Here is a 23,520-nt window from a genome sequence, read left to right as displayed (position 1 = left end):
AAGAGAAGAAGGGAAAAAACCCGAAGTCCCAGGAAAACAAAGTTCAACTCTCCATCTCCCTCTGGAGAAAAGGAGCCAAAAACTGGCTGAAAAGCAAGAAGGGTGCTTCCTCTGCTCTTGCTGCTGCAGCAGGACACAGAGGAGTGTGTGTATCTATGTCCTTGAACAGCTGCTTTGAAAAGTTCACAAGTTTTTTTTTCCTCTCCCCCCTCTCGGGCTCAGTTTAAAGGCACAGAAAGGCACAAAGTTAATTTCTGGGCATAGAGCAGCGATAGGGGATACACATCATAAAGTCACCCCAAGACATTAAGTCTCATGAGATTCCCATGGGCCCATTTTTTAAGCTTGTCCACGTCCCTCTTCATGGCATCTTGTCCTTCAGGTTTGTCAACCTCACCACTCAGCTTGGTGTCCTCTAAAAAGTTGACGAGGGTGCACTTGATCCCTTCATCTATGTCATTAATGAAGATATTAAATAAAACTGGTCCCAATACAGCCCCCTCAGGGGCACCACTAGTCACTGATGTCCATCGGGAGTCTGAGCCATTGACCACTACCCTCTGGATGTGACCATCCAACCAATTCCTTATCCACCAGTCCACCCATCAAATCCTTGTCTCTCCAATTTTGAGAGAAGGATGTTGTTGGGGACCATGTTAAAGGCTTTACAGAAGTCCAGATAGATGGCATCTGTAGCCCTTCCCTTGTCCTCTGATGTAGTCACTCCATCATAGAAGCCCACTAGGTTTGTCAGGCAGGACTTGCCCTTGGTGAAGCCATGCCGGCTGTGCTGAATCACCTCCCTGTCCTCCATGTGCCTTAGAATAGCTTCCAGGAGGATCTCTTCCATTATTTTCCCAGTCACAGAGGTGAGGCTGACACATCAGTAGTTCTCAGGGTCCTCCTGGGATGAAGAAAGTTCATAGAAATGAATACTATAAAGACTGGTACGGTAGTTAGGGAATGAGATTTTCCAACACTGTCTTACATTCTCTTTCAGGGTTTTTCTTCTCCTTTGCCATGTGTGGGTCATTTTATGTTAACCTTTAGGAAAATATTCTTCTTACAGTTCCTCACTGTCTTCTTCTGTTTTACTTGTGAGGACATTTGTCAAACTTAATATTTTTTGATATTTTTCATGCTATTTTAATCAATAGATATTTTTCATTTTTTTGCATTATTTAATTAGTTACTCTTTTAGGGGTACACAATAAATTGCAGATAACTACTTTTTTTCCAGATCAACATGATAACAAAAAAAAGATTCATAGTAACTTTACAGTTACTACATCAGCATCTTAAACTTCCAGACACAATCCAAGTTATTAAGCCCTAGCTGCTTCCTGACAAGAAACAAATGGGCTAGTTTAGAGGAGATATTAAACTTGCTTTCACTAGTTCTTTTTTTATTAAAAGCCTCAACGCTCTACTTTTGTGTGTGGTTTGGTTTTTAGACTGAATCTGGCTATGCATCAGAGTCAAGTTTACGACGCCACGGCTCCATGGTGTCTCTTGTTTCTGGAGCAAGTGGATACTCTGCAACATCCACCTCTTCATTCAAGGTTAGTGAATAACATTTTCTTAGTATTGGTGTTTAAATAACACACAAAACTAGAAAGTAAATAAGCTATGTGAAGACTTGTTCACACAATTATAAGAAAAAACCCTAAGCAAATCTTTGGTTTATTATAAGTGTTAGTAATTCAGCATGTAATGATGAACAGATCATACAGGAAACTTTTTAATGCCTCTATGCAGTTAACCCTCTTAAATTATGGCAAGGAAATCAAACCTGTGGGAGGATTTATTAGTCTTTCTTAGCATACTTTTGAGAAAATCAGGGCTTCTAAATGAAAGGAAATGCTGATTTTGTGACTTGACAAATGACAGCTTTCTTTGTTTCATGTGTATAAACATTTAACATTTGAAATTGGTTGGGGCAGAAGAGAAGCAGCACAAGAAAGGAGGGAGTAAAGGCTAGAACAAAGATCTTTAACTAGAACTGACTGTTTTCAGGCAAATAGGTATAAACCTCATAGTATGTAAGATTGTGTTTTTAACAAACTTTTATTGAATGCTCTAAAGTAGCAGATAAAGTCAAGATGAAAAATTGAGACCAGTGGACAAAATGAGTAAGAAACACTTTTATACAGTTTCTTATGTTGTTCTAACATTAACAGTATTTCATAGCTGCTGATATCTGAAATTTCTTTGGTGTGCTTAAAGAATTTGCTCTTCATAATTGCAGAAATCCTTTTTTCTTGGCATTGAGCTATTGCTGAGCCTGTAGAAGCATTTGAGCCTTTTTTTGCTTGTATTTTCAGAAGGGCCATAGCTTACGTGAAAAGCTTGCAGAAATGGAAACCTTTAGAGACATTTTGTGTAGACAAGTTGATACTTTACAGAAATACTTTGATGCCTGTGCAGATGCAGTTTCCAAAGATGAACTCCAGAGGGATAAAGGTAAAACTGTAATTGAGAACTATTATCTCCATAGAATTTAACTTTTTACACAGTAATAGCTCTTGAAATAGTTACTATAGCATTTTATACCCTATAAATGAAGTATGTATATTAAATTTAGTCTTTAGTAATGGGATCAATCATAGATATTTCTGCATACACTGTGTTAACTATTTTCACTTCAGAAGTTGGATTCCCATAAAAATCTGCTTAACTTAAATATTGACCTCTAGCTGTCAATTGTATAAATGATCTTTTAAGCATTTGATATTATATAACAATAATTGTTTACCCCATAACATGAATTCAAGTTTGTTTACTGCTGTGTCTCTGTCATGGTTTAACTCCAGCTGGCAACCAAGTACCATGCATCTGCTTGCTCACTTCCCCTTCACTCCCAATGGGATGGGGAGGAGAATCAGGAAAGAAAATAGAAGCCATGGGTTGAGAAAAGAACAGTTTATTTGAAACAAAGTAAAAGATAATAATAATAATAATAATAATAATTGTAATAAGAAGGAGAGGGAGAGAGGGAAATATAACCCAAGAAAGACAAGTGATGCACAATATAATTGCTCACCACCCACTGACCGATGCCCAGCCCATTCACTAGCTGTGATCAGCCCCCTCTTCCAGGTAACTCCCCCCAGTTTATATACTGGGTATGACATTCTATGGTGTGGAATATCCCTTTGGCCAGTTCGGGTCACCTGTCCTGCCCATGCTTCCTCCCAGCCTTTTGTGCAGCTCCTCACTGGCAGAGCATGAGACACTGAAAAGTCCTTGACTTAGGTAAGCACTACTTAGCAACAACCAAAACATCAGTGTGTTATCAACATTATTCTCATACTGAATCCAAAACACAGCTCTGTACCAGCTACTGAGAAGAAAATGAACTCTATCCCAGCCAAAACCAGTCTCTTATCTTTATTTTGAAAAGCAATAGGTTATTAGTTTTAATAGGAACAATACATTATTTAAAAAAGGCAAAGGTTCTGCTGTAATGAATGCTCCTGAGATGTATTGCCTGTAGCTTGAGCACTGAGTGCACACTGGAAGTCCTAGTAGACTCAGGTGTGGATGTCTACATCTCTCTGAATTGTTCTTCCCAGAGCACAGCTTGTTGTATTCATGCACTCTTCTGAGGCATTAATATTCATTCCCACATTTGTTCTGGCAGCCTGAAACTTTTGATAGTGAGAAACCAATAGATAAGTACCATTCCACTTCTTTGAGAACTTTCTAGTGTAAAAGAGTAGATAGTTGATCAACTGTGGCTCCTTGCTTATCCAGTTGTAACACCAAGATAATGTTCTTCTTACCATCAAATCAAGTGCTAAATTTCAACATTGAGCAAATGTTAGTCTCCTGATGGTTTCTGAAAGTAATGTTGATAGTGGTCAAAAAAAAAGAAGAGAAGGTGAGAGAAGGTGTGTGTCATGACTTATAGGAAAAAATCTTAAATGCTGCTTAGCCATGAAGATGCTCTTAATTCTTTTTTGCATACTAAAGACTTGGGAAAGCTTTCTCACTCCCATAACACACACTTTCTCACATTTAGTGGTAGAAGATGATGAAGATGATTTCCCTGTGATGCGTTCTGATGGGGATTTTTTACATAACAGTAACAGCAGTAAGGAAAAATGTAAGTGTGTCAACTTTTTCACTGAAAATTCATATGAATGGTATGATGTCTGATACAAGATGGGTATTTATGTTCTTTTCTAAGCAGAAAATGACAAGATAGTTATTTGAATGTATGTGACGGGACATTCTTATTCGTGTTAAGATAATCATGAAAAGCAGTTAAGGAATTATAATCTGAGTTATTCTTAATTCACACAAATATTAATGCAAGACTGTTAAGCTGGAATTTCCTATTCTGTGTCCAAAGCCATTTCCACTACAAAAATCTGTTGAAACAGCTGCATCATTTGTATACTGTGAACTGAGATTTGTAACAAGCAATTGCAGTTATTCTTGCAAGTATTATCTGCTTTAGGAGTGTGGTGAAGCACAATGCTTTTCCAGTTTGGTGTGCTCCATTATGGTTTTTCTAAATTCTATGTCTATGTATTGATTAAGTCAACATTGTTACTGAATATCACTCATCCTAGTTTTAGCACTTTTTAAAACTGTATTTTTCAGTGTTATGCTGAACAGAATTCTGATTTTTATTCTTATCTTAAATGATCTGGTTATAGTCGTTGTACTCACTGTATCCATTCAGTAAATGTGAATTCCTCATGCAAGTCTTGCTTTTTTAGAAATCTGATACATCTGGCCTGCCAGAAGTTGTATATGCATTTTTAAAAATTAATTTGCATTCTTCTTATACTTTCTCTTGTTTCCTGGCTGAAACTATTTCCATATTGACATTCTATAATGGTTGACAATTCAGTATTTGTTAGACTTTGGTTCACAAAATTTTGAAGCAGTACAGTTGCAAATCCAATGGAATCTCCAAAGGAAGTACTTAGCAAAAGCATTTTTAAAATTGTAGACACTTTCTTCAAGAATCTGAAAAATATATGTGCAAAATAAGCCTTTTCTGTCTTCTGTTTTCTTTTACCTGGCTCTAGTTCCCCATGTGTTGCATGTTTCTTTACTGTATTTAAGTTTTCTTTCTAGATTGTTGCCAAAACTGTTAGAAGGAAAGGAATTGGAAGGAGTTACAGTATACTTCCAGAGAACTAAAAATATGACTAGATTTTTTTTTCAATCATATAAAGTGCTTGCTCTGCTAAAGATTAATTGTAGTGCTCAGGAGAGGGTATTTCAAGGACCCAAAAGGGCAGCATTGGGCTTTTGGGATAGCTGCTGTAGAGACAGAGGAAATAAGTTGAATACCTTGCCTGGTCTCTCAGAGGACCCTTCTGCTGTGGGACTGTTGAAGGTTAAAGAAGAACAAGTACTGATCACTACCACAACAGTGCACCGTTGATAATACTGCACCAACCGGGACTCCGTGACCCCCATCCATGAGATGATTCATGAACCGGAGAGCCAGGGAGTGGTCAGGAAGGCTTGCTCACCCTTTCATAGTCTTAAATGGCCAGTGTGTAAGTCCAGTGGAGAGTGGAGGCTGACAGTAGACTATCATGGCCTGAACGAAGTCACACTATCCCTGAGTGCTGTTGTGCCAGACATGCTGGAACTTCAGTACGAAGTGGAGTCCAAGGAAGCTAATGGGTTTTTCTCCATTCCTTTAGCAGCACAGTGCAGGCCACAGTTTGCTTTCACCTGGAGGGGTGTGCAGTACACCTGGAACCAGCTGCCCCAGGGGTGGAAAAACAGCCCCACTATTTGCTGTGGACTGATCCAGGCTGCACTGGAAAAGGGTGATGCTCCTGAACACCTGCAGTAAATCGATGACATCATCATGTGGGGCAACAGAGCAGAGGAAGTTTTTGAGAAAGGGGAGAAGGTAATCCAAATCCTCCTGAAAGATGTTTTTGCCATAAAACAAAGTAAGGTCAAGAGACCTGCCAAGGAAATTCAGTTTTGAGGAGTAAAATGGAAAGATGGATGTAATCAGATTCCAGTGGATGTGGTCAACAAAATAGCTGCTATGTCCCCCATGACCAGCAAGAAGGAAACACAGGCTTTCCTAGGTGCTGTGGGTTTTTGGAAAATGCATATTCCAGAGTACAGTCAGATTTCAAGCCCTCTCTATCTTGTGACACAGAAGAAAAATGATTTCAAATGAGGCCCTGGACAAGAACAAGCTTTTGAACAAATTAAACAGCAGATTGTTCATGCAGTAGCCCTTGGGCCAGTCAGGACAGGACAGGATGTAAAAAGCATGCTCTACACTGCAGCCAGGGAGAATGGTCCTTCCCAGAGCCTCTGGCAGAAAATACCTGGGGACACTCGAGGATGGCCCCTGAGGTTCTGGAGTCAGGGATACAAAGGATCCAAGGCCTGCTACACCCCAACTAAAAAAGAGATCCTGGCAGCTTATGAAGGGGTTCGAGCTGCTTCAGAAGTGATTGGCACCAAAGCACAGCTCCTCCTGGCACCACGATTACCAGTGCTGGGCTGGATGTTCAAAGGGAAAGTCCCTTCCGCACATTATGCCACTGATGCTACATGGAGTAAATGGGTCATTGAAGTGTTGCGATTCGTCCCCCCTGCCATGTAGCCCTGGGGAGAGGCACGGGGTTTCCTTAGCCCCTGGTCAGCCTCGTTCCCCATTGGTTGTTTGGTGTTCCCCTGGGCGGGGAAGGACCCTCGGGTCCCGTGACTGTGGCAGTTCCTCAGCAACCTCTGGCCGTGCAGCTGGAGAAATAAACATCTCTGAAACATCTATCAAGAATCTGTCCATATATATTTCTTTTCCATGGGCCTCCTTGTTTGATACATCGTGTTACAGTATTCCCCACTGTAGCAGGTCATGCTGTTCACACAGCTAGCTTGAATAGGAAACCCCAATCACTCAGGGATCTTGAAGATCATCATGAATTGGCCTGAAGGAGAAAATTTTGGACTATCATCAGAAGAGGAGCAGGTGACACATGCTGAGGAGGCCTCACCATATAATCAGGTACCAGAAAATGAAAAGTGACATGCTCTCTTTACTGACAGTTCCTGCTGTATTGTAGGGACAAACTGAAAATGGAAAGCTGCTGGATCAAGTCCTATGCGGTGAATTGCAGAAGCTACCGAGGGACAAGGTGGATCAAGTCAGGTTGCAGAGCTGAAAGATGTCCAGCTGGCTTTAGATATCGCTGAGCGAAAGAAATGGCCAATGCTCTACCTCTACACTGACTTGTGGATGGTAGAAAATGCTCTGTGGGGGTGGCTGGAGCAATGGAAAAAGACCAATTGGCAGTGAAGAAGTAAACACACCTGGGATGCCAAAGTGTGACAAGACATCACTACCTGGGTAGAGAAGTTGGCTCTAAAAGTCCATCGTGTAGATGCACACATACCCAAGCGCTGGGCTACTGAAGAGCATTGCAAAAATGGACAGGTAGATCAAGCTACCAAGGCTAAAGTGTTTCAGGTAGATCTGAACTGGAAATATAAGGGTGAATTATTTCTGGCTTGATGGGCCCACAATGCCTCAGGTCATTAAGGAAGAGATGCAACATACGGATGGGCTCATGATTGAGGGGTGAACTTATCCATGAACACCATCTCCCAGGTTATCCATAAGTGTGAAATATGTGCTGCAATCAAACAGGCCAAGTTGGTAAAGCCTCTGTGATATGGGGGATGATGGCTAAAATATAAATATGGGGACACCTGGCAGATCAATTACATCACACTCCCGCAAACCTGCGAAGGCAAACACTACATGCTTACAGTGGTGGAAACAACCATGGGATGGCTGAAGATGGATCTTGTGCCTCACGCCACTGCCCAGAACACCATCTTGGACCTTGAGAAGCAAGTCCTGTGGCCACATGGCACTCCAGAAAGATTTGAGTCAGACAACGGAACTCATTTCAAAAACAGCCTCATAGACACCTGGGCTAGAGAGCATGGTATTGAGTGGGTGTATCATATTCCCTATCACACACCAGCCTCTGGAAAGATGGAATGATGTAATGGACTGTTAAAAACCACATCGAAAGCAATGGGCGGTGGGACCTTCAAACATTGGGATCTACATTTAGTGAAGGTCACCTGGTTAGTTAACACTAGAGGCTACATCAATCAAGCCGGCTCTGCCTAATCAGAACCTCTGCATACTGTGGAAGGGGATAATGTCCCCATGGTGCATATGAGGAATGTGTTAGGGAAGACAGCTTGGATTAGTCCTGTTTCAAGCAAAGGCAAACCCATGGGCATGGGATTCTTTTTGCTCAAGGACCTGGGTGCACTTGGTGGGAAATGCAGAGGGACAAACATGATGTGTACCTCAAGGTGATTTGATATTTGGGTGAGAACCATCTGTAATGTTGAATTCCATATGTAATATGGGTTGTTGAATGACACTGACACTGTATGTCGTAAATACCATGGACAATGAGAATGAACTGGTCCAGTTGCACCAGTCATGGACTAAAAGAATTCAACAAACATCTTGGGGGTATTTCCAGTGACTGCTGAAATAATACCTGTACTTGTGCATAGCTATATGTATATATATGTATATAGTTGAAAGGTATGAAATCTGGGCATGATGTTAATGGTAATAAGGGATGGATAATATCTTGGGTATAGAAACAAGGGGGTGGAGATTTTTTGCTGTCTATTCAATACCATCCATGTCACTGATGGGGGGTGTGATTTTGGAAGGGAAAAAGCCAAGGCTGGAAATAGGAAGTTTTTCATTTTTTTTCTGGGCTCGTTCTGGAGAGGGTGTGGGACCGGGACTGCTGTTGCTGCTGCCACAACTCCACCAGAGAGTGAGTCCCTGTACCCACACCACCGCTGCCACCACCCTGGAGAGAGCCCCTGCAGTGGGGCCCGAGCTGTACCAGGTGGCGCAAAGTCAGCATTTCAGCAGCACAACTCCTCATTTGGATGAACTAGCTTTCCAAGTTTCTTTTTGTCCCTGTTTTATATTGTTTTTGGGCTGGGGGGAAAAAGTTAAGCTGTGAGAGCCTCCCGATATATCTTTTTGTTTTTCCAAATACCATGTTGCCCCAGTCCAGGGCCAGTAACCATTTTGCCTTTGTCTGGGAAACCACGCCAGGTGCCATCTTTGGGAGGCGTTTTTGTTTGTTCAGTGGTGAGTGCCCTTTTGTGGGTAAAACTCTCTCTTTTGTACATTCTTTTATTAATATTGTGTAGGTATTGCAGTTTTTCAGTAATTTGTAATTCCAATTTATAATCTCTCCTAGTGTTCCTCCATTATCGGAAGGGGCAGGAGAAAAAGGGAGCATTTTGAGTGGATTTAATTTTCTAGCTTGGTTCTAGAGTTCTCTAGGATCTTTGAGTGAAAGTTAAAAAGAGCACTATGAAGGTATTCAAATTTACTGCTCATTTTCCAATTAGAAAATCTGGTAACTGAAACAATGATCATTTGTATAAAGCACCAAGGGAGATCCTGGCTGATGCACATTTACCCAGTGGGATTTTAGAATCTAAGAATGTAGAATCTTGATCAGGAAGTGTTGCCATTCATCTGCTCAGGATTTGGGTTTAAATTATGTAGGAATAAGAGCAGTAGGTGGTACTTAAGGGAACCTCTTTGAAGATGGAAGGTGGTTTTGTACTGAAACTACAAAGATGGAAATGGTACAGAGACTGAAAGAAAATTTTTATATAAAACACAGTGGGATTTGTGTTGGATTTTAATGCTTTGAATGGAGGAAGAATATTCACCAACATACTGCTGGAATAATGAGATTATTTTTAGAGGAAAACTAATTATATTGATACTATTGGTATCCACAGAATATCAGCAACAGTAGGTATAAATAAATGGGTTGTGTACCAAAGCATTTCTCTTTCATTTAGAATTAGTTTAATGGCATAAGATGTTAAGAGAAAAGATAAAGGAACTTTGTTTTTCTACTTACTGTCTTTTAAAACTAGTCTTTCAGTGGAAAACAGATTTGATTGAACAGGTGATTTTTGGAACATCTGGGAAAGTATTACAAACAGCATCTTATGAATAAGAAGGCACAACCAATCTATCCTAACAAACAGAGGTGTGTAGGAGAGAAGGGCTGAAGAGCTATTGAAGAAGGCTAAAACATGCTATGAAAAATCCATTATAAGAAAGGCAAGAGAAAACAATTAATGAATAAAGCAAAATTATTAAGAGATAGGATAATTAAAAAGAAACCACTTGGAAGATGTTGAAGTTAAAGTAGAAGAAAAATCATACTGCTGCTTCTTTCAATTGGCTACATACTGTTTGATCTCTAGGCAAGAAGAGCAGTTGCAATGATAACACTTTTCTATTAGCCTTTAACTTGAACCTACAGATCTCCTGATGCAAGATTTAATTTTGAAATTTGATGACACTGACTTTGAAACTGCAAACTCTGTATGTATCACTGCTACTTTGAGACTAGTTATTAAAGAATTATATGATGATTGAAACTGTGTGGAAGTATTAATGAGCTGTAAATGAGACCTAAAGACATCCAGGAAAAAAAGCTGGCTTTTTTCCAGGAAATGAGGCTACTTTGCTGCATCTCCCTTGCAGTTTACCATAGATTTATGAAATTATTTTATACTGTTGCAGTGAGTGGTAATTTCTTCAGTGTGTCTAGCATACTTAAGAGAGAAATCACATGTATAAGCAGCGTAGCTGTGCTGGTAAGCCTGCACGTGAACATGGTCTACACCAGCATGACATATTAGCAGTATAAACTGCATTTTTCCCTCTGTAGCTGTTAGGGGGAGGGAGACCTCATTATTGCTTCTGAAACAGATTGATCTTTCTTTCTTTCACTTCCATTGTCTATATCCTTTTAGGGAGTATTCTTGATTACATGAAACAAAAAGATAAGCCGTGTTATACCATAGTATGTATGTTTACTGAGGTATTTGAAGTAGTGTGTGGTATGTAAACATCTGTTTGAGAAAGTTTGATTCCTTCTGAAAGAAGGGCATATAAAACCTCTGGACAGTTGAACCATTTCTTAAGATCATGTGATGCTTGCTTTCTGTTCCTTAAGTGTAGATATTGTGGTCTACTATTAGAGAACAGCAGTTGCATTTCTCTTCTCTGCAAGAACTGAGATGCTTGAAAGCTCTGCTTTTTACCCTTGCAGATTGATATTGCATAAATTTACACAAATAATTATGTTTACTCTTTAAACTGTAACAGTGACACATTAACAAACTGACAGACCAGGAAAAGAAAGCAATATCCAAGTGGGTGATAAGTCATCAGGTTGCCCCATGGCATAGCAGGAGTTACTTTAACTTGCTTGGCTCAGCTTCAACATGAGTGTTACTTCTGCTTTCTAATATTTTCTGACATTATTGCTTAGTGTTTGATTTGTTATTCTGTCAACCTATATATGAGTTTGACATAGAATAGGTACTTTTTTGTCACACATTTTAAGTGACTTGTTTAAATAGCCTTAGTAACAGATGGCCTGGTTGACAGCAAGAAGTAGTTGTTGGAACTACAAAACATCACAGTACTTGGATAATTCAACATATTTGATACTTTTATATCATACCTTTTTATGTAGTGGTTTTTAAATCTATAGTTACCTGCTTAAAGCAGCCTTGAAATGTTACCTTTGGTGTTTCATTGCTTTTTGAAATTGTTTCTTTCTTAGTGCTGTATTGGATATGTTTTAAGGCTGCTCTGTATTAATTAGGCCCCACTTCAAGCTGTCAAACTGCTATTGTTACAAAGTATTCCCACTCCCTCCACCCACATGATTTGCAGAGTAATACAGCATTACAAGCAGACTTGAAATACAGTATAGCAAGATGAAGCTGAGGGATGTGTTTTTCTTTTTAAATCTCTTTCCTTATCCAGTGAATAGTTGAAAATTATTAGTACTTTTGATTTTTAAATTAAATTTCTAGCCAGTCTATTTTCTTCAAACAGTGATAATATAAAGCATACATGTAAAATGCTTGTTTGAGTTTAAGGCAGTTATCAGTGAATAATTCATATTTGGTTTTAGTGTTTCCATATGTGACACCCAAAGGAATTAATGGTATAGACTTTAAAGGAGAAGCCATAACTTTCAAGGCAACTACTGCTGGAATACTTGCTACACTCTCTCATTGTATTGAACTCATGGTCAAACGTGAAGAAAGTTGGCAAAAAAGACTAGATAAGGTAAGATCATTTTTCTTTAACTTTTGTTGAAAAAATTGTTTCTTCAGCTTAAAATTGAAATTTCAAATCAGTTGGTTTAAACTTTATTATTCCAGGTATTACTTTTATTTTTATGTACAGCATTTATTAATTTTAGATGCTTTCATTATTGATTACTCCTTTAACATGTTAAAACCTCATTTTGTTGGTTATACAGTAACATTATTCATCATATTTTTTCTTTTCCCAGCCCTTGTTCAGATAGTATTCCTATATTTTTAATACTATAAAGAACCTGATAGTATTCTACAGTAATAAGTGTATTGCTTGCAGCCCTCTAAAAGAGACCTAATTATCCATGCTTGCAAAATGATGTGCAAATCTCTGAAATGTTTTGTGATAAGAAATTGTGACAGAACTGAGGAGAACAACCAGTTCTAACATTAAAGGTCTAAGATACAGTTATTTCACTTACCTTTAGGAGACTAAAGAGATTAATTTAAGTAATACTTTATACCAATTGGTTAATTTTTGGGGTGGGGTGGGGCTGATATTATAATATGTTATTCTTATGGCAGTGATAGTTCATGGTAAGCCTACTCAACCACTATAGCAACTTGAAAGGAGCAGTGTCTTCTTTCTTCAGATGAGATGTGCTAGAAACATGGCAAGGTTGTACTTCAGGCTTTGATTTCTAGAATCATGCCATCACTGGCTGGTGTCCTGTACAGTCCTTTAGCCATTGTTGTCTTGTTTTTAATTTAGCATATTTCCATATGGTGTATATCACACTTCAAATCTTAGTGGTACGCAATTCAAAGAATGAAGTTATTCAGGCAAAATACAACCACGTTTGAATCCTTGCCCATGTCTCCTGGCTCTTTGTCTGTATGTCAAAGACCTGGTCCTATCTAACTGTATTGTGACTTCTGTCAACATTTAATTTATTATCGTTACATCTAGGTAGTTGGAGGAATTATAGCAGACCTAAGACTTGAAGCTTGTTCATAGGATTGTAGGGTAATTCAGGTTAGAAGAGACCATCTCTAGTACAACCTCTTGCTTAAAGGAAGGACAGTTTGAATCAGACCGGGTTGATCATGGATTTATCAAGTCTCATTTCAAGTCTCCAAGGCTGAAGACTGCAGAGCATTTCTGAGCAGCCTGTTCTGATGCTCAACTGCTGTTATATATCCACTTGGAGCAGCTCTTATTCCAGTATCTGCCTATTGTTTTTCCTCTTCCTACTATAGACCTCTGTGAAGAGTCTGGCTCAGTTTGTTGATGACCTCCTTGGAGGTATTGGAAGGCTACTAAGTCCCCCCACAAAAGCCTTCTCTATTCCAGACTGAGCAAACACAGTTCACTCTTGCTGATCACAGTTTGCTTACAGCATGGATGAAGTGATTTTTTCTTGTCAGTAGGTTAGTATATGTTATTACAGAATAATATGTTAGTATAGAATTTGGTTTAGATTAGTTATTTGTCATATTTTTCTTCTTCTGTGGACTAACTTTAAAGCACTTGTTTTCTTAAAAATTCAAACCTAAATTTCACTTTCACTCATACAGAATCACAGAATCATTTATGTTTAAAAAGACCTCTAAGGTCATTGAGTCCAACCTTTGAGTGATCACCACCTTGTCAACTAGACCATGGCACTAAGTGCTGCGTCCAGTTGTTTCTTGAACACCTCCAGGGATGGTGATTCCACCATGTCCCTGGGCATTCCGTTCCAATGCTTAACAACCCTTTCCATAAAGAAATTCTTCCTGATGTCCAACCTGAACCTTGCCTGGTGCAGCTTGAGACTATGTTCTCTTGTCCTGTCACTAGTTGCCTAGAAGAGGCTGACCCCCACCTGGCTACAACCTCCTTTCAGGTAGTTGTAGAGAGTGATAAGGTCACCCTTGAGCCTCCTTTTTCCAGATTAAGCTCCCTCAGCCTCTCATCATCAGACTTGTGCTCCAGACCCTTCACCAGCTCTGTTGCCCTTCTCTGGACTTGCTCCAGCATCTCAGTGTCCTTGTAGTGAGGGGCCCAGAACTGGACACAGCAGTTGAGGTGTGGCATCACCAGTGTGTCTTGGGGTGACTTTATGATGTGTATCCCATATTGCTGCCCTATGCCCAGAAATTAACTTTGTGCCTTTCTATGCCTCTAAACTGAGCCTGAGAGGGGGAAGGAAAAACTGAGCAAAACTTTTTCAAAGCAGTTTGCAGCTTGTTCAAGGTCACACAGAGATAGCAAATCAGTCAGCTTTTGGCCAGTTGTTCAGTTTTCTTTTTCTCCGAAGGGAGACTGAGAGTTGAACTTTGTTTTTCCTTCCCTGGAATTTCAGATTGTCTCCCTTTTCTACTGGACTGCTTCAACCCAGAGCACATCAGGAGGACTTTCCACCGAGCGCAGAGGGCCTGGCCCTGGGCCAAGCCCCAGCTCCAAGGAGACCAAAGGGAGGACTCTAACACTTTCCCAGGTTTTTTCTCCACAGTGAGAGATTTTATTATTTAGCATTATTTTCTTTTTCCCGTGTGTTTGGTAGATAAATAGTTTTATCTCCTTCACTTTCCTTTGATGAAAATTTATTTTCCCCGAACCTGGTGGAGGAGGGGTGGTTGTGCCTTCTCTCAGAGTATATATTTCTAAATTTGGCCAAACCGGAACACAGTGCCAAGTACAGGAGGACAACCACTTCCCTGGTCCTGCTGGCCACACTATTGTTGATACAGGCCAGGATGGCATTGGCTTTCTTGGCCACATGGGCGCATGCTGACTCATGTTCAGCTGTTGTTGACCAGCATTCCCAGGTCCTTTTTTGTGCTGGGAAGCTTTTCAGCCACTCTTCCTCAAGCCTGTAGCACTGCATGGAATTGTTGTGGCCTAAGTGCAGGACCCAATACTTGGTCTTGTTGAATCTCATACCATTGGCTTCGGCCCATCAATCCAGCCTGTCCAGATCCTTCTGTAGAGCCTTCCTACCCTTCAGCAGATCAACACTCCCAGCCCAACTTGGGTGAAGTCTGTGAACTTACTGAGGATACACTTGATCCACTCTTCCAGATCATTGATAAAGATATTAAACAGGACTGGCCCCAATATTGAGCCTTGAAGAACCCCACTAGTGACTAGCCAGCCACCAACCGCATGTGACACCATTTACCATCACACTAACTCAGGGCCTGGACACCCAGCCAGTTTTTAACCCAACGAAGAGTGTACCTGTCCAAGCCGTGGATTGCCAGCTTTTCCAGGAGAATGCCATTGGAGACAGTATCAAAGACTTTTCTGAAGTCCAGGTAGACAACATCCACAGCCTTCTCCTCATCCATAAGGTGGGTCACCTGGTCATAAAAGGAAATCAGGTTGGTCAGGCAGGACATGCCTTTCCTAAACCCATCCCGGCTAGGTCTGATCCTTTGGTTGTCCTCTATATGCCATATGATCACATTCAAGATGATCTGTTCCATAACCTTGCCAGACACTGAGGTCAGGGTGACAGGCCTGTAGTTCCTCAGATCCTCCTTCTGACCCTTCTTGTGGATGGGCATCACATTGGCCAACCTCCAGTCATCCAGGACCTCCCCGGTCAGCCAGGACTGATGATAAATGATGGACATTGGCTTGATGAGCTCTTCTGACAGCTCTCTCGGCACCCTCAAACTAATTCCATCCAGTCCCATAGATTTATGAGTGTCTTAAGTGGCTCAGCAGGTTGCTAACTGCTTCCTCCTGGATTACAAGGGGGCTATTCTGCTCCCCATCCCTGTCTACCAGCTCAGGTTGCCAGTTGCCCTGAGGATAACTGGTTTTACTGTTGAAGACTGAGGCAAAGAAGATGTTAAGTACCTCAGCCTTTTCCTCATCCTTGGTGACTATATTCCCTCCCATGTACAATAAAGGATGGAGATTTTCCTTGGTGCTCTTTTTGTTGTTAATGTATTTATAAAAACCCTTTTTATTATCTTTCACAGCAGTAGGCAGATTGAGTTCTGGTTGAGCTTTTGCCTTTCTTATTTTCTCTCTATGTAACCTAATGACATCTTTGTACTCTTCCTAAGTTGCCTGCCCCTTCTTCCAAAGGTCATAAACCTTCTTTCTTCCCTGAGTTCTCGTAAAAGATCCCTGTTCAGCGAGGCCGGTCTTCTTCCCCGACAGCTCGTCTTTTGGCACATAGGGACAGACTGCTCCTCAACCTTTACAATTTCCTTCTTAAAGTATGTCCAGCCTTCCTGGACCCCGTTGTTATTAAGAACTGTTCACCAGGGGACTCTCTGAAACAGTGTCCTGAACAGGGCAAAGTCCACCCTCTAGAAGTCCAGAGTAGAGGTTTTGTTGACTCCCCTCCTTACTTTACCAACTATTGAAAACTCTATCATATTGTGGTTGCTGTGCCTAAGACAGCCTCTGACCACCACATGTCCCAGCAGCCCATCTCTGTTTGTAAACAGCAGGTCTAGTGGGCCCCAACTCTTGGTAGACTTGTCACCAAATCTTCCAAAATATCGGAATAAGACTCCTTAATGCTAATGTGGTATTAAAGAGGGCATCATTTATTCAAGCCTGAGGTCCCGCAGGGGATACTCCTAACCCTATGCAGACATGTGATTTTACAAGAGTGTTGCTTATATACAGTCACTACATGCATATTACAATTTATCCATTACCATAAAACCCACCCCAAGTTCCCAGATTCAGTCCTTGTTTTGTCTGTCACTACATTCTTGAGCCAGATATCTTCTTGTTATCTTCCAACAGTCCTTGCTGGGAAAGCAGTTTTTGCATGCCTTGTTTTTCTACTAAAAATTCACAGGCACAGTAAAAATTGAATTAACCCTTTTGGTATCAATTTCCCCCTTTGAAACCTTTCAAATTCCTCAAGGTCATTTGATAAGTTTCAACTCAATTTTTCTCTATAGTCGCATACATTCTCGCGAGATCTCGATTGATTATTCTACAAACCCAACTAACAGAAAGACCGGTAATTACTACAATTATGATGGTTTCCAGTATTCCAGCCAGCCATCCTCTCAAGGACCATCCCCCTATTCCTTGAAGAATTTTGTTAAGCCAATTAGTTTCAGAGGCCTTTTGGATAGCATTGCTATCTTCAGGAACTTGCCGCATTTTGTTAAGTTGTTTTTGGAGATCTTCTGTTACATTTGGGATGTGTACACAACAGTGTTCTCTATCCAGTTTTAATTACCCACAAAGCCCTTGTTCTTTGGCCTGCAATAGATCTAAGTCCAGTCTGTTTTATAATGTGAATTTAGTATTTGCCTGTATTTGCTTATTCATAATTTGAAATCGCCTTTCTGTGGCTTCAGATAGTTTCCTTACTTGCCAAGTTAGATTTTCTAACAAAATTCTGTTTTCTTAGAGCCATGGGTCCTGGTAAGAGAAAACTCTGTAGGGCCCATTCAAACTGTGTAGAAGCTGAAGGCCCTGTCCATTCATCCTCAATATCTCGTTTTACCTTATTCCAGTACTGGGCTTTTATGGGGCTTCTTTTCCAAGTCAGACATAGGGTTAATAACCCTAAAGTAACTTGCCTGGTGGTCAGTCCAAGCAGGAGTTGGGTGGTCCAATATCCATCTGAAGCAGCCCAAACAGTGTAACTTGGGGAAGGAACTTCCAGAGATTTAACACAATCTAAGTGTTTGTTATTACAATTTAGAACTAATTTGACCATCCAGCTTATGGTGCTGGACAGATTTTCATGGTTTTCTTTTTCTCCACACCTCCATTGATTTTTACTTAGATTATACATAGGTGTGATTCCCCAATTCAGACACCATTCTACCTTTCCCAAGTATTTCCATTGTCCTTCTAAGGGTTTTGTCCAAGTACAAGGCTTGCTTTGGAGAGTTTGACATTCTGGCAAGTCTGAAACATTTTGGGTGTGATTTTTAGTAACACATAAATCTAACAACCTGGCTGCTTCTCCTCCTGAGGCTCCCAAGGCAAAATCCAGAAAATGTTGGTCGAGAATATGGGACCCTACTGGACACTCCTTACCTTTTTCCTTTCTTAAAATAATTCTATTATCTCCTGGCCTCCAAGCTATTGGATCCTCAAGGAGGCCATCTCCCTGTTGCCTACATCTCTCTTTCTCATCCAAAGAGTGAGTGATGTTTGCTTTTGCCATCACCTTAGTCAGATTATCATAGTGTATCACAATTGACAGATCTATAGGGATAATTACCCAGGGAATGGGTTCCTGAACTGGGGATAGGGAGGCAAGCTGTAATGCTGGACAGATTGTGCATTTTACCAAACTCTTGGATTAAAGTCAATATTAAATTTTCTTCAACACCCTCACCTAAAGATAAAAAAATTCCCATAAACATTAGCTTATACATTTCACTACTCGTCCACAAATATCTTTGAAATTTTCAGTCACAGAAGTCTGGTGTTTTCCACTGTCAACTCTGAGTCAAGAGCCTTAATTCTGGTGCAATGAATCCAGGAGTTAAGTCCTTTCACTTTCACTGCCATTCTTGTAGTTAACAGAACTAAATAAGGTCCTTTCCACTACTCCTGAAGTGGTTGTGATTTCCAGGTCCTGATGTATACGTGATCCCCAGGCTGAAATGGATGAACTGGGGTGTCTAGGGTAAGAGGTTCAGAGAGAATAATAAGCCTTTTTAGTTCATTCAAGGATTTACCTAATGAAACTAAATATTGTTCTACTTCCTAATTCCCAATTTGTTCTTCGGATCCAGGGAAAGTTGTAACAGATTATGGTCTCCCAAACGTCAACTCTAATTCGTAACAAAGCTAGTGGTAATACCTGTCGCCATTTCAAAGAGGTTTCCTGACACATTTTGCTAATTTGTCTCTTTAAAGTTTGATTCATTCGCTCAACCCTTCCACTAGATTGGGGTCTCCATGGAGTATGTAAATCCCAACTTATCCCTAATGGCTCACTAAGTTGATATAACACTTCAGATATAAAATGAGGTCCTCTATCAGATGACATCCCGATAGGCACTCCAAACCTGGGTATGGTCTCTTTGAGGAGTACCTTAGTGACTTCACTAGCCTTGTTGGTGCAGCAGGGGAAAGCTTCTGGCCACCCAGAAAAGGTATCTACTAATACCAGGAGATAACTGTATCTTTGTTGGCATGATAGCTCAGAAAAATCAATTTGCCAGTAATCTCCAGGAGTGTTTCCTCTTTTGGTGATACTTGAAGGCAGTCTTTTTAAATTCAAAGGGTTATTTTTAAGACATATCGGGCATTTATCTGTAATGGACTTGACAATTTTTGTCATACAGACACTGAGTATCTGAGTCCATAGGCTGGTTACCATAGCATCGATTCCCCAGTGAGTTTTCTGGTGTTTCTTCTTTACAATTTGTAACATCAGTTGTGGTGGATCTATGACCTGGTTATTGGGAGTTACTAGCCATCCACACTCTTTATTCTGGGCTTTTAGATAAGTAGGTAATTTTAAATCTGCTTTAATATATCCAGGGTTAACTTCTGCAAGTGAAATAGCTTTCTCAAGTATTAATGTCAGGATGCCTTGTTGTGCAACCTCTCATGCAGCTTTATCTGCAAGTCTATTTCGTTCAGGAATTTGGGCATTCCCATGTTGGTTTGCTTTGCAGTGTAGTACAGTCACTTCTTTGGGCAGTTGGATAATATCAAGAAGGGACAATATTTCTTGTTTGTACCTAATCAGAGACCCCTGTGCTGTTAATAGACCTCTTTCTTTCAATATGGCTCCATGGGCATGAACAATGCTAAAAGCATATTTTGAGTCGGTCCATATATTTATTCTTTTTCGTGCTGCCAATTCCAGGGCTTTTTGTAATGCTATGAGTTCTGCCCTTTGTGCTGAGGTTTCTGCAGGCAGTGGTGAAGCTTCTATTACCTTGGTTGCCATGACTATGGCATAGCCAGACCTTCTTTTTCCATCTTGGACCAAGATACTTCCATCTGTAAAGAACTCTATCTCTGGATCTTCAATGGGTGCATCTTGTAGGTCTGGTGGGCTTGCATAAACTTGCTCAATTATCTGTAAGCAATCGTGGGTCAACTGCTCTTCCCCTTGCATCGGGGTGTTCAGTAATTGGCCTGGATTTACTGCTGTGGTTACCTTCAACTCCACATCTTGCTCCATTAGAACAGTCTGATATTTCAGCATATGGCTCAGGGAAAGCCAATGCCCCCCTTTTTGGCCTAATACAGTGGTTACAGCATGCAGAGTATATACTATTACCTTTTTTTCCCAAAAGTCAATTTCCTGGCCTCTTGGATGAGGAGAACAGTTGCTGCTACACCTTGCAGGCATCTGGGCCATCCCTGTCTGACACTGGTTGTTTTGAAAAGTACCCCACGGGCCTCTTGAAGTCTCCTACCTTCTGAGCCAGAACTCCAAGGGCAAGGTGCTGTCGTTCGTGTACAAAAAGCTCAAAGGGCATTATTAAGTCTGGAAGTCCTAAAGCAGGTGCAGACATGAGGGCCATCTTCAAATTACAGAACGCATATTCACTCTCAGGAGTCCAAATCAAAGGTCCTTCTGGGGCCTCCTTTAAAACCTCATACAATGGTTTAACTAGAAGTCCATAGTTCGAGACCCACAATCTACACCACCCCACCATGCCCAAGAATGCTCTTAAATCTCAGGCAGTCGCAGGTTGGGGTACCTGGCAGACAGCTTCTTTTGTGTCTGTTCCCAATTTCTGCTGTCCTGGAATTATTTCAAATCTTAGGTAGGTAACTTGCTGCCTCATGATTTGAACTTTTTCCCAAGATACTTTGTAGCCTCCCTGGCCCAGGAAATTTAGAAGACTGATAGTCAATTCCATGCACTTTTCCTTAGTTTCACTTGCTAGTAAGATGTCATCAACATATTGTAGGACTAACCCTTCAGGGTTCTCCTTCTTCAAGGTCTCTAATTCTTTTGCCAATTGATTCCCAAAAATTGTTTGGCTATTTTTAAATCCTTGTGGTAATACACTCCAGGTAAGTTGAGTCTTCCGGCCAGTTTGGGGATTTTCCCATTCAAAGGCAAAAATGCTCTGACTTTGCTTTTCAAGAGGTATGCAAAAGAAGGCATCCTTCAGATCTATTACTGTAAACCATTGGTGATATTCTTTAAGGGCTGTTAACAGGGTATAAGGTTTGGCTACAACAGGGTGGGTATCCTGAACTATTTGATTGACTTCTCGTAGGTCTTGTACTAGTTTATAGTTGTCTGTCCCAGGCTTTGTAACTGGCAAAATGGGAGTGTTATATTCTGATTCACATTCAATCAATAATTCAAACTATCTGAAATTCTCTATTAGACTCTCAACTCCCCTTCTAGCTTCTAACTTTAAAGGATGTTTTTTCTGCTTTACCAGTTTGGATCCAAGTTTAAGGATAATGCTTACAGGCTGAGCTCATAGGGAACGTCCTGAAGTTCTTCTGGCCCAAACCAAGGGCGTTACTGCATTTTCTATGGCTTCCTGCATTCTTCTAGAATTGTCTGGTTCCAGTATTCCCTGCAACATACAAGTTCTTGCTATCCATCGCTTTCCAAATTTAAAATTGATTGGGTTAAAGAATGTTCTTGTTTCTGCTTTCCCTTTTGCACCAACATTTACAGTTTCTTGGCCTAATTTTTCTTGGGTTGTATTTAATACTGAATAAATAGCTCCAGCGTCTACTAAAAAGTCAATTTTCATTTTTCCACAGCTCTATGGCAACCAGGGGTTCAGCTGGGGTTTCCACCCCTGGTTCCCATCAGTCTTGGTGTAAGGGTACCTCTGTTCCCCCCGCCCCCTTCAGCTTCTTCGGACAATCCCTTCTCCAATGCCCAAAATCTCTAGAATATGCACATTGGTTAGGTTTTAATCCTCCCAGGGCAGGGCCTCTCCCTGTTCTGCGATTAGATGGCGCCCTCTGCAGGGCTGCTATCAGCATTGCATCTCTACATCTCCCTTTCCAGCTCCTGTTTTCTTTCTCTCTCCTTCCTTTCAATTTTCCACTTTCCTTCTCTCTCTTCCCTTTCCTTTTCCATCTCTTTGATCTTATTAATTTCCTCTTCTCCTCTATTATTAAAAGCTTTCCAGGCCACTTGTAAAAGTTTCCCTAAGTCACGAGATTTGGCTTCCTCCAGTTTCTGTAACTTCTTTTAAATATCCAGGTCTGAGTTCCCTTTAAATATAGAAGCCAGCTGTACAGCTTCTTCTGTTTTTTCCAGATTGATATTAGTGTATCTCCTGGCATCTACCCTGAGGTGTTCCACACATTCACCTGGTGTCTCATGCAGTCCTTGTCTCACCTCATAAAGTTCAGACCAATTGATTGCTTTTGGCACTGCATGTCTAAAGCCAAATAATATCCAATTCTGATATCGTATCAGGGCAGGTCTCCCTATCCTGGTGTTGGGGTCCCAACAGGGGTCCTGGGAAGGAAAATGCTCTACCATTCCTGGTAACCCGCCTTCTATAGCCATCCTGTCTGCCTCCTTCCTAACAATCCTGAGCACCATCTCTTTTTCTGTGGAATCTAATAGATTATCTATCAGGACTTGGATATCTCCCCAGTCTGGGTTCTGGTTTTGAGAATGGTTTCACATACTTGAACTACCCTCTCTGGATCTTCCCTGTAGGAGTCTGCCTGTCTTGCCCATGCCTCGAGATCCATCAGGGAGAAAGGTACCTTTACCACCAGGCAACAAGCTCCCACTCCCTCCCAGAGCAGAGCTATCATCTCTTGTTTACCCATCTCTTGCTCACCCTCTTCCTGCTTTCTCACTTCCTGCTTACCCTGGGTCCGCCCCACCACCAAGCTTGAAATAAACTCCTGGCACCTCTCTGACTGCCCCCTCCTCCTTGCACTCCCCCAGTATCAGACACAAACAAATCCTCTATCTCCATATCTCCTGCATCTGGTACCACCATCTTTACATCATCCTCCTCCTGTCGACTACTGCATTTGGAACACCGGTGTCTGATACTGCAAGAGGAACAACATCGCTTCAGTCTTCTATCCTTTGCCCTTTCCTTTTCTAATGCTAACATGAAGAGATGTAACAGGACAGGTAAACATCCCTTTTGCCATTCTGGATGGTTTCTCAAATTAAAGAAAAAAATCTACATAAAGCACCTCACTCCCACTTCTCCTCCCTTCTACAAAACAACATCAATTGTAAAGTGGTGTTGTAATTTAAGGTACCATTTTCCAGCCAGTTAGCTTGGTTGTCTAGCTTATATACCAGCCACCACTGATTACAATAGTGGATTAGTCTACGTTTACTTAGTGGGTATCCTCCAGCCTTTTTCCAGTGGTTCAATATATATTACAATGGAGAATTCCATATTCAATAATTACAAGTACACAAGCTATTACCTCTGAAAGGAGTA

General features: G+C 40.9%; 1 protein-coding gene across 1 annotated transcript in view; it reads left to right on the top strand.

The window, feature by feature from the left end:
• LOC103619122 overlaps positions 1 to 23,520 on the top strand; it is a gene marked incomplete at its 5' end in the record, with an annotated part of 95,309 nt that overhangs the window by 38,349 nt on the left and 33,440 nt on the right. The window contains 4 exons of the mRNA XM_008637606.1: positions 1,455 to 1,562; positions 2,325 to 2,463; positions 4,025 to 4,108; positions 12,024 to 12,181. Coding sequence (XP_008635828.1) covers positions 1,455 to 1,562; positions 2,325 to 2,463; positions 4,025 to 4,108; positions 12,024 to 12,181 — 489 coding nt within the window. The remainder of the gene's footprint in view (positions 1 to 1,454; positions 1,563 to 2,324; positions 2,464 to 4,024; positions 4,109 to 12,023; positions 12,182 to 23,520) is intronic.

Source organism: Corvus brachyrhynchos, unplaced genomic scaffold (assembly GCF_000691975.1).
Source record: "Corvus brachyrhynchos isolate BGI_N302 unplaced genomic scaffold, ASM69197v1 scaffold507, whole genome shotgun sequence".
NCBI classification, from domain to species: Eukaryota; Metazoa; Chordata; class Aves; order Passeriformes; family Corvidae; genus Corvus; species Corvus brachyrhynchos.
This window is presented reverse-complemented; position numbering and strand designations above follow the sequence as displayed.